The sequence below is a fragment of the Amblyomma americanum genome, chromosome 2 (genome assembly GCF_052857255.1).
Source record: "Amblyomma americanum isolate KBUSLIRL-KWMA chromosome 2, ASM5285725v1, whole genome shotgun sequence".
Taxonomy (NCBI): Eukaryota; Metazoa; Arthropoda; class Arachnida; order Ixodida; family Ixodidae; genus Amblyomma; species Amblyomma americanum.
In genome coordinates, this window is record NC_135498.1 from 224,898,043 (window position 1) to 224,910,330 (window position 12,288).

The 12,288-nt window shown below is 46.7% G+C and overlaps 1 protein-coding gene across 1 annotated transcript; it reads left to right on the forward strand.

Annotated features, from left to right (window-relative positions):
• Positions 1-11,510, forward strand: LOC144120389 (uncharacterized). Its single transcript, XM_077652737.1, has 5 exons — positions 1-340; positions 1,284-1,468; positions 2,662-2,796; positions 9,951-10,096; positions 10,587-11,510. Exons 1-5 carry the CDS (start codon positions 1-3, stop codon positions 11,440-11,442), a joined length of 1,662 nt encoding a protein of 553 aa, XP_077508863.1. The 3' UTR covers positions 11,443-11,510.
• The last annotated feature ends 778 nt before the right edge of the window (positions 11,511-12,288 follow it).

Sequence of the window (12,288 nt, forward strand, 5' to 3'; positions counted from 1 at the left end):
ATGTCGGAGAAGACGAAGGTTAGCATCCTGATGAAAGGGGTTAAGGAGCAGCTGTTCGCCGGCCTGGTTCGAAGTCCTCCAGTGACTTTAACTGACTTCATAAAGGAGGCGAGCTCCATCGAGAAGTCTCTTGACATGAGGGCCCGACAGTATGACCGCCCAACAGCATCGATGCACACGGCCACTGTGGAGGGAGACACGATGAACTCGGCAGAATCTCTACGTGAGATAATTCCATCCATTGTGCGCGAAGAACTGGCGAAGCTCTTTCTGGCTAAGGTACAGCCTCAGGTTGCCACACTTTCTCATGTTGTTCGCGAGGAGGTGCAACAAGCTTCAAGTACGAGCACACCACTATCTCTCCCAGACCCGGTACAGCCGCAGCACCCTTATCTCAGCTACGCCGCCGTCACACGTCATTTGATTCCGTCCCAGCCGAACCCACGTTACTATGCGCCTGCCTCCGCCGCTATGCGGAGTCAACCTCTCCAGCCGAATTCTCCACAGCGGCTAGGACGACGCAGAACAGATATCTGGAGAGCACCGGACAATCAGCCGCTAGCTGTGCTACCATTGCGATTAGGCTGGACATGTTTGGCGCCGCTGCCCATACAAGGAGATGGGTCTTCGAGGATTCCCCGTCGGTTGTCCTCGTCCGACGCGTGGAGAACAACCGCAGGGGATCGCGGACTACATTTCGCAAGCGGGCTCAGCGCAGCGTCGCTTCTCTCGATCACCATCTCCTCGTCGCTACAGTTCTCCAGGACGAGACCAGTCTCGGAGTTCCCGTAGGGGAAACTAGATGCAGCAGCCTTTGGAGGTGCGGCTGCTCAACGACAAAATGTGAAAGATCCTCTATCGCCGCAAGACAGTTCCAGTTCACACAACGCCGAATGCCCTAGCCGTACCGACGACTCATCAGACAAAGTGCCACAAGACAAGCCGATGTCCTCACGTACCCCTCCGTGGTCACGACGCCTTTCCTCAATGTCGGACTCCTTCGACGCACTGCAGCCGAGACCGAATGCCTCATCCCCAAAGTAAGACGCTAGCAACAGCCGACTTGGAGATTTCGGTCGATGGCGCCGATGTAACAGCGCTGGTGGATACTGGCGCCGATTATTCTGTGCTCAGTAGAAAATTTGCGGCGGCACTGAAAAAGGTCACAACCGCTTGGGACGGCCCACAGATGCGTGCTGCAGGGGGCCATTTGAACACGCCAACGGGAACATGCACGTCGCGGGTAACCGTGCAAGGCCAAACATTTCTGGCAACGTTCGTAGTGCTAGCCGAGTGCTCTCGGGACGTCATACTCGGCATGGACTTCCTGACTGAAAACGGTGCCGTCATTGATCTGCAATCGCAGTCCGTCAAGTTCTCGACCGAGAAGGCCATATCCGTCGATAGTGTTCTCCCAGCGGCGCTGCACATTCTAGGCGAACACGTGACCGTGCCTGCACGATCCAGTGTAATATTAACCGTCGGCTTAAAGAACATGCGGCAAATTGAGGGTGTCGTGAAAAGCAAGCAATTGTTGCTTCTGTACAGAGGACTTTCCGTCGCCAGGGTGGTTGTCTTCCTCGAAGATAGCAAGGTGAACGTTCTTCTCACTAATTTCAGCAACGAACACCAGCACCTTAACAAGGGGACGACTGTGGCATATATTGACGCTCTTAGTGAAACTAGGTGTGTGCACAGTTTAACGACTGCTTCAACGACTGAGTCTGATATACCTCCTGGTGTTCAGTACGACATTAACCCAACCCTTCCGCTCGATCAGCGCGACAAGGTGCGCGAACTGCTCGATCGCTACTGTGGTGCCTTCGCGTCGGGCGGACGCATCTTGCGAAGCATCGCATAATTACTGATGAAAATGTTCCACCACTCCGGCAGTCACCTTATTGAGTGTCCTCTAAAGAACGTGAGGCTAGCAGCACACAGGTGAAAGAAATGCTCGCCAACGACGTTATTCGACCTTCTAGGGGCCCGTGGGCGGCACCTGTCGTGCTTGTGAAGAAGAAGGACGGCATCTTACGATTCTGTGTTGACTACCGTCGGTTAAACAACATCACCAAAAAGGATGTGTACCCGCTACCCAGAATTGACGATGCCTTGGATCGCTTATGCAACACCAGATATTTCTCCTCCATGAACCTGAAGGCTGGATATTGGCAAATTGAGGTAGACGAGAGGGACTGCGAAAAAACGACATTCATCACTCCAGACTGCCTGTACGAGTTCCAGGTGATGCCAGTTGGCCTTTGTTCCGCACCCGCGACATTCCAAAGGCTCATGGATACCGTTATTGCGGCTTTGAAGTGGCAAACTTGTCTGGTCTGCCTGGACGACGTCATCGTTTTTTCCCCGTCTTTCTAGGAGCACCTGCATCGCTTCGAGGAAGTATTGCAGACCATAACGTCATCAGGCCTTACTCTAAAAGCCGAAATATAGCATTTTGCATACGAAGAGTTAAAGTTTTTAGGCCATGTCGTGAACTACGAAGGATTCCTTCCAGATCCCGAGAAAACATCCGCCATTGCCAATTTTCCACCGCCGCGTGATCAGAAGGAAGTTAGTTGATTCCTCGGACTATGCGCGTATTACCGCCGCTTCGTGGAGAATTTCTCTAACATTACCTCACCCCTTACTGCTCTGACAAAGGCGCAGGTGCCGTTCAGGTGGGAACCACCACAACAGATGGCGTTTCAAGAGCTTCAATGCCGCCTGCAGTCACCCCCTGTGCTGGCGCACTTTGATAAACTTGCAGACACCAGGGTCCACACCGATGCAAGCAAAGTTGGTTTGGGCGCTGCCCTAGTTCAAGTTCGGCGGAACCAACCACGTGTCATCGCCTATGCAAGCCGCGCACTATCGAAGACATAAGCCAACTACTCTGCCTCTGAAAAAGAATGCCTCGCCATCGTATGGGCAGTTTCGAAGTTCAGACCATACCTTTATGGTCGCTCTTTCAAAGTAGTGACCGATCATCACGCACTATGCTGGCTTACCAACCTCAAGGATCCCTCCGGGCGCCTCGCACGATGGAGCCTTCGACTCCAAGAGTTCGATATCACCGTCATTTACAAATCCGGTCACACACACGCAGACGCCGACTGCTTATCTCGTGCTCCCGTGCAAACAGCTCCTTACGAGGCTGCTGATGACGATGAAGTCTTCTTGAATACAATACATGCCAACGATTTCGCCGAGCATCAACGCGCCGACCCCGACATCCACGACATCATTCGTTATCCTGAAGGTACCAGCAGGAGAGTTCCTAAAGCCTTCGGGCGAGCTTTGTCGTCTCTCTGCATACGAAGCGGTGTTCTCTTCAAGAAGAATTTCGCCGCGAACAGTAGGCAATACTTGCTGGTCGTCCCTCTGAACCTACGCGACGAAATTCTTCACGCCTGCCATGACGAACCAGCTTCCGGCCACTTTGGTGTTACTAGAACACAAGCTCGGATTCAAGACAAATACTACTGGCCTCGCCTGGGCCCTGACGTTGCGCATTACGTCCGCACTAGCCGGGATTGCCAGCGCCGCTAAGTTCAAATTCAAATTCATTTTATTTCTGGTAGAAAGCAAGTATACATCATGAGCAAGAGAGTTAAGAGGATTTTTCTACCAAGGAAGACGAGGCAAAAGGCGTTTCATCTACGCCTGACAAGGCCTCGCCTCCTGGCGAGATACATTGCACTCTCTATGCTACAAAAGCCGTTGTAAAAAATATATTGTACCATTGATTACGTGTAGAAAACAGAAGCATTGTGAACAAGCATTATATGAAATTAAAACCGTAAGTACTACAGAAAACAAGAGAAATTTTCTTCACAAAAAAAAAGCTTACATCACAACCTGTTAGTTATTATTGTGTCAGAAGGTAAGAACCGCAGTTGCATAAATATTTATCTCAACAAAAGATTAGCTCCTAACCAGAAAATTATTACAGAGTCAAAAAGCCTGAAGAAGCAACATTTGTATCGACATATTTCAAGAATCTAACAAGGAACACAGCAATACAAACGAAACACAAACCTAAATGAGATAACAAGGAGACAGGTCATTTTTTTTCTACCAGGAGTACTTTTTTTATCCGTGCTTTATAAGTATACGGTGACTGTACATTCACTGCGATGTCAATAAGCTCTGGAAACAAATTTAAAAGGACAGGAATCTGGTAGTCTAACGATTGTGTACCATAGGAAGTTCTGACTTTTTTCTTAACAAATGAATTTGCCCTAAAGTTATAGCCGCATTCTTGACGTCGGTACTTCCCAAGAAATGAATTTAGGTTACTTTTTATGTGAGTGAATATGTTCAGTGCCAAGCGCTGTCGAAATATACTTGTAATTGCAAGTATTTCATTTTTTACGAACAGTGGAGCTGTGTGTTCTCGCAACGCTGCATTTTCTATGAATCGGATGCATTTCTTTTGAAGAATATGAAGACGTTCCAAATTACCAGTGGTAGTGGTGCCCCAAACTAGTATGCAGTATTGCAGTCTTGAATTAATCATGGTATAATAAAGCTGGCGTTTGAACCACGCTGGGAGCATAAACTTAAATCTATTTAGAATTCCAATAGTTTTCGCGAGGTCCATAGTCAAATAGTTTATGTGGTGTGTCCAGTTCAAGTTTTCGTGGAAATGTACACCCAGAAATTTCTGAGCGCTAACACGGTTTAATGTTTGCCCCTCGAAGACTAGTTTAAGTTTAGTGTCAATCGCCTTGTTTTTAGCCCGAAAGATAATGTAGTTGGTTTTGTCTGTATTGAGTCGTAACTGGCTATGCTGCAACCACGTCGATAATTCTTCGAGCCATGTATTGGCATTCTTCATTAGGGTGATTAGACAATTGCCATGGAAAAATACATTAGTATCATCAGCATACAACACTATTTCGGGGGTTTGGGGTATTGATACAATGTCATTAATATATAAGAGAAATAGGAGAGGACCTAAGATGGAACCTTGGGGTACGCCATATTTAATTACCTGTGCTGTTGATCTGCTGTTATGAATACTAACGAACTGGAGGCGGTTGTACAAATAACTTTTTATCAAATCAAGAGCTTTGCCGCGGATTCCATAGTCGGAAAGTTTACTAAACAATATATCGTGTTTAATGGAGTCAAGTGCCTTCCTGAAATCTAGGAATATACCAAGAGTATATAGCTGTCTCTCTATGTTTGTTATTATTTTTTCCTTAATATTCAGTAGTGCTGATTCAACGGATTTCCCTTTTTGGAAACCATACTGTTGGTTTGAAATTATACCCTTAGAGGACAAAAAACTGCTGATTCTAGTGTTGATTATTTTTTCCGCCACCTTCGCGAAAACTGGAAGCACGGATATCGGGCGATAGTTACCAATATTGTTCTTTGCCCCACTCTAATGTATTGCGCACACTCGGGCGATCTTCATTTCATCAGGGAATGACGCATGACGCATTATGCAGTTGCAGATATGACAAAGGGGTACGCTCAAAATGTCGCATGATCCTTTCACCGCACGGACTGCAATATCGTCATGACCATATGCGCAAGTATCTTTGAGGCTTTTGATGACTGTTTCGATTTCACTTGGCGTGGTTGGAGACAAGAATATGGAACTAGTTTCTATCTTAGTTATGTAACTCCTAGATGAACTGCTCTGCGTGCTCTGTGACGCACCAGATGCTAGAAAATGACCGTTAAATTTATCTGCCAGTGAAGGACCTGAATAGGTTTTGCCATCAATGATTATTTGCTGGGGGACAGAATCTTGATTTTTACAGACAAGAGAGCGCATAAGTGCCCATGTTTCTTTCGGACAGGTATAAGCTGCTGTAAACTTGCTCATGTAGTACGATGTACGGGCTTTTTTTAAGTCAGCGTTTAACTTATTCCTAACCTTTTTGAATTCTAGGAATTTCGAGCTATCTTTAGTCGCAATAAATGAGTGGAACAGATTATTTCTATAGTTCAGTCTATTGATGTATTCATCTGTAATCCATGGTTTTCTTCCTTTCTTATTTCTTTTTATTTGTTTGAGAGGGAAAGCAATATTATATAATTCTTTTACTGTACGAATGAAGGAGTTATACGCATCGTTCGGGTCGTCGGTGCTCAAGACGTCATACCATGTTGTTTCTGATAGAAGATTACGGAATTGCGCAATGCCATTATCGCTGATAAATCTGCGCGATGTTTCAGTTTGGGGTCCGCTATGTCTTTGGATGATAGGTAAAAAACAAAAAAATGGCATGTGGTCACTAATGTTCACTGAAAACACTCCACAGCACACGGTGTCCTCTAAACAGTTTGTAGGACATAGATCAATTAACGTCTCGCTGTCTGGTGTTACGCGTGTTGGGATACCAATCACATTAACAAGTCCTATCGAATGCATCATCGCGAGGAAAGCATTGCAAGAATTGTCGAAAGAAAGCATGTTTATGTTGAAATCGCCTGGCATGACGAATGGAATATGTAATGAGAGCAGGTATTCGCCGAGTTCTTCAAAGAAGCTTAAGAATGCGGAAACAGACCCTGAAGGTGGACGGTAAATAACGGCTACTGCAAAAGCATGACTTACAACTGTTAGACATTCGTAGTTTTCTGTGATAAGTGTATATTCTGGAATAACAGTGTACATAATATCTCTGCTGATATAAAGTGCCACACCGCCACCCCTTTGCTGCTGACGACACAGTGTTTCGCAGTTATAATTGTCGAAGTGCACAGCATCTTGCGCGTTTTCGAACCAAGTTTCCGTGAAGGCTAGTATGGAAAAATTGTGATTCAGTGCGTCCAAATATGTACCAACATCGATATGCTTATTTTGCAAACTTCGGGTGTTAAGATGGAATAGAGATATAGATTTCCTCCGTGGTTGCTCTTTTATCAATTTGTTGAAAGAGTTTGTGTCATGATAACAGCAGTTACAAGACTGTTCAGCCATGATGATAGGCGCTCCTCTAGACACGTGACTTGTTCAAGCGATCAAGTGATTTGCATGATGTCATCTTCTGACTTTATGTGGATGGCCGCTTCACCTTGCTTTTTTCTGACAAGGATCCTGCCGTTTTTTTGCCAAGCAAACTGGTACGAACGTTCTTTTGCCCTCATCTTAGCCAGCCACAGCCGTTTCCGGTTTTGTGAAGTCATGTTGTCAAAAAAACTAAGGTCGGGAAGTTTCGTTCGGAGAAGTGCTTTTCGTTCGGACCATTGTTCTTTTACGGCGCGCGAAGCAAACCGTACAAGGACAATGGGTGTCTTCGGGGGTTTGGACGGCAGCCTGTGTACGGCTTCTATGTCCCTGTGTGTGACTTCTTCAATGTTCAACTCTCGTGCAATGTCGTTCAGCTTGCTCAACAAATTTTCATCATCAGTCTGCTTGAGGCCGTGAATTTCAAGGTTCTGTCGGCGGTTATATTGGTCCAGGTCGTTTAGTTGCTGTTTAAGTTCTTTGATTTCTTCAGTCGCTGTTTGTGTTTCGATTTTTTCCACTCTCTCTTTGAGGTCGTCAATGTCCTTTTTTTGTGAGTCAACCATTTCGATAACCTTATCGTACTTATCAGACAAAAAGCTGATGCTTGTCTCAATGCTTTCGACAGTTTCTTTGACTGACATGAGATCATCAATTTTCTCAAGAAGTGGGAGTAGGGCGGTGATGTTCCGATTCATCACAATTAGCCTAGCCGCAATATCAGCATCTTGTTCAGGTTTACCCTTTGCAGAGCTTGGGCCCCCCCTTAGTTTAGAAGCTTTACATGTCGGGCAGAGCCATGACTTTCCTATATCCGGTTTGGATTTCACTGCTGCTTCCCCCACTCCTGAGCAGTTGCCAGCATGATAAGAGAATGAACACTCAGAACATTTTATAGCCGTAGATTCCTTTGAAATAGTCTGCTGGCAAGCCAGGCATACGTCACAAGGCATAGCGTCTAGGAAAACACCGCAACGCAGCAAACAGAAAACACAGCAGCAGCAGCAGCAGCGGCAGCAGAAAAAATTTCGCAACTACTTAGTCGTTTAGAGCTTATTTCTATCTGAGCAAAAAACGAAAAAGAGCACCAACCTGTAAAACACGGTTTGAAAGGATTATGTATAGTCCGTCACAGGCCGTTGCTGCTTCTGCCACTACGTGCAATGATGCGAAGCTTGGTGCGTCGACCGCTTCTTATAGTTGTCCATGGGCTGTCACTGATGACGTTGCTCCGGACGGGCCAATCGGGATGCAGGCAAAGATGCAGGTCATGCAGTGTTGTCGGGCCACACCGCCAAGCAGCTGTAAAACACGGTTTGAAAGGATTATGTATAGTCCGTCACAGGCCGTTGCTGCCGCTGCCACTACGTGCAATGATGCGAAGCTTGGTGCGTCGACCGCTTCTTATAGTTGTCCATGGGCTGTCACTGATGACGTTGCTCCGGACGGGCCAATCGGGATGCAGGCAAAGATGCAGGTCATGCAGTGTTGTCGGGCCGCACCGCCAAGCAGCTGTAAAACACGGTTTGAAAGGAATATGTATAGTCCGTCACAGGCCGTTGCTGCCGCTGCCACTACACCCGTGAAGCCAGCCGGATTCCTCAAGCCAATTGAGCCGCCTTCGCAAATGTTTCAACAAGTGGGCATGGAATTGCTCGGGCCCTTTCCTACATCAGACTCCGGAAAAAGTTGGATAATAGTAGCCACTGATTACCTCACACGTTATGCGGAGACAGCGTCTCTTCAAAGTAGCACCGCCACCGATGTAGCCCAGTTCTTTGTTACTCAAATTGTCTTACGTCATGGTGCTCCACAAGTTTTAATTACGGACAGAGGGGCTGCCTTTACCTCTGAGCTCCTGCACCAAATTCTAATTTTCAGTCACACCAGTCACCGTCGAACGACTTCTTATCATCCCTAAACTAATGGACTGACGGAACGCCTAAACAAGACGCTTGCGGACATGCTTTCAATGTACGTGGACGTGGAACATAAAACCTTGGACGACGTCCTACCCTACGTCACGTTCGCATACAATACAGCCGTGCAGGAAACAACCAAGATGACACCACACCATTTGGCCTAGTTTATGGACGTCAGGTGAAGACAACACTCGATGTCATGCTGCCTCATGTCGACGATCATCCAAATGACGACGTTGCGTCATTCTTACCACGCGCTGAAGCTATCCGCCAACTCGCACGGGTTCGAATTCAGGACCAGCAGGGCCAGGACGCACAACGCTACAACCTATACTCCTTTTCATACTTAGCTGTCTACGCAGCCAAGGCTACGGTGCCTGTTTGCGATCCTCGTCCGCATCATAATATAGTGCGTCAAAAATAAAAATAGAAATGAATTGACAAGCAAAGTGAACAGTAGTTGATATTATAGTAGACCGATGGAAGTGTTTTATTTTGCAAATAGATTGATTTTTCTTTTATGTTTTCCAGAACCGAGTGACGCAGATTTTTCGTTTTCTCAGGCGCCGGCTGTATCAGGTTTTCGCAGCTGAGCCGGCAGGTCTGTTTGTGAAAATGGCGTCGCTGTCACCTGCTCGCTTGTTTTCTTCCCCCGCTTCGACTTCGAAAACATCTCCTGTTCGCCTCTTTTCCAAGGTGAAGTCTCCAAAGTTTTCTAAAGACTGCAAGGCGGTGATAGTTAATGTCTACGCAAGCATAAGGAAGCTCCACCCCGAGAAGACTGTGCGTGACGTTCTCGCAATTGTGGGCGAGATGACCGGAGTGAGCCCTCGGACAGTTGTGAGGTTTAAGAAAGAAGGTCTTTCTGGCGGAGTAAAATCACCGCAAAAAAGACCGAAAAGGATGGCAATATCAAGCTCCCGCAGTGTGAAGTACGACAGCTTTACGGTCAACGCCATCCGGCTCAAGTTGCATCGTATGTATGCCGAAAGACAAATACCGACTTTGGACAGTATCCTGCATAAAGTAAACGGAGATGACGATTTGCCGGATATGAGCAAAGCCACCTTGTGGAGGTTGCTGAAAGAGATGGGCTTCAAGTTCGAAAAAGGAAACGAACTCTCGCACTCATCGAGCGATCCGACATAGTAGCCTGGCGGCGCCGGTATCTCAGAGCTATCAAAGCATTCCGGAGCCAAGGGAGGTAAGCGCTTCGTTTTTAATGATCGTTCAGAGAGCGACTTTTACATTATTTGCCTACCTTCATCGCACCTAGCTGTGTACGTCATGCACTCATTTTGTGAAATCATTAATACTGTTTTTAAAATAAAATAAAAGACGAATCAAATAGCGATGACACTGAATCGCGGATGTTGCAAAGAAGAATTAGTTTCTCGCTCTTTGTTCTATTCTCCGGGTCCGTGCACCTTGGTGCCGATTATTCGAAAGCATTACATATATAATTTGTGTTTTCAATAGGCACTATTCAGTTCGAATGACGAATTGAAGAATATTCTAATAGCCATTCAAAAGTTTGTAATAATTGCATACGCGATATTTTATATTTCTATGATGAATACATTGATAACAACAAAAACTCGAGCGATATTTGTTCTGCCCCCCCCCCCCCCCCCCGCCCCGTGCAGGTGCACCATAAAAACTCAATCGGTATTTTTATCTTCCTCCCCGTGCAGGTGCATCGTATACCTCGATGAGACTTGGGTCAATGCTGGCCACACCAGGCAACATGTGTGGAAGGACAGCACTGTCAAGTCATCGCAAGATGCCTTTCTTAGGGGCCTGACTACAGGTCTGCCAGCGCCATCGGGGAAAGGAGGCCGCCTGATCCTCGTTCATGCAGGCAGTAGCCTCACAGGCTTTGTGAGCGGTGCTGCCGACTTCTTCAGAGCCAAGAAGGGCGCTTCAGCTGATTACCACTCCGAGATAGACGGCAAGTACTTCGAGGAGTGGTTTTCAAGCAAACTGCTGCCAAACATTCCTAACAGCAGCATTATTGTTATGGATAATGCCCCTTACCATAGTGTTGCGCTCGAAAAGCCACCAACGACATCAACTCGGAAGATTGAAATCCAGGCATGGCTCACAAGGAAGGGTATATCCTGGTCAACAGACATGGTACGAGCTGAGTTGCTCGATTTGTGCAAAAGAACGACGAGCGGACACACTGTGTATGCGATCGACACACTTGCCGCAAAACATGGCCACGAAGTGTTGCGTCTGCCTCCGTACCATTGCGAGTTTAATCCGATTGAGCAGGTGTGGAGCATGGTGAAAGGATTCGTAGCAAAAAGAAACAAAGCTTTCACATTGGCTGAAGTTGAGGAGCTTCTGCCTCAGGCTTTGGCACATGTGTCAAAGGAAGACTGGCAAAAATTTTGTGCACATGCTGAGCGCATTCAGGATGAAGCCTGGGAAAGGGATATAATTTTCGATGATGAAGTTGACCCAGTAGTTTTCGCCATTGGCAGTTCAAGCAGCTCGTCTGAAGAGTCCAGCTCTGAATTGAGTGGCATTGAGGAGCTGGAATAATACTGTTTTCTTTGCAGAGTTTTTGCATTTAATGTTTGTTGGTTGGTTTATGGGGTTTAACGTCCCAAAGCGACCCAGGCTATGAGAAACGGCGTAGTGGAGGCCTCCGGAAATTTCGACCACCTGGGGTTCTTTAACGTGCACTGACATCGCACAGCACACGGGCGCCTTGCTTTTCGCCTCGATCGAAATGCGGCCGCTGCGGCCGGGATACGATCTCGCATCCTTGGGTACAGCAGTCGAGCGCCATAACCAGTGCGCCACTGCAGCGCGTTTTCCATTTAATGTGAACAACATTACTTACCTCCTTTGATGATTTCTCTATCCGGGTGTTGCTACGGCATCTAGATAACGCTTGGATGCTGGTCACACTATCATCGAAAGTCATTGTGAAATAGTTTCTGCCCGAATTTTCAGGTGTCAGCTGAAACACGAAGACAGGTTTCCTTGTCGAAACGTTGGCTCGGCTTGCGAACTGAGGCTGCCGCTCAACCTTTGTTCAGTGCTCTCTCATACCGTGCAGCCATCTTCTTCCTATCTTTCTACCATGCATGTGTTCAATGTCACTGCTTTGCATTAAGCAAAAGTGCCCGTGTCAAAGAACTACGGAAATATTTAACGTCCAGATGACTGTTTGTCCTTTCTTCCTCTCTACTTTATGAGGTTCTCACTGTGCAACATTGCTTTGTTGGTCATTTTTTATATAATATTACTCATGTCTGGTGTGTTTTATGCCGTGTTATGCGTTGTTTTCATTTGGGTGTCTCCTCTACTGTGTGAATACCGGGACTAGGTTTTACTGCAATAGCACGGCTCCAGACGTATGAAACGTGAGCAAGAAAATTG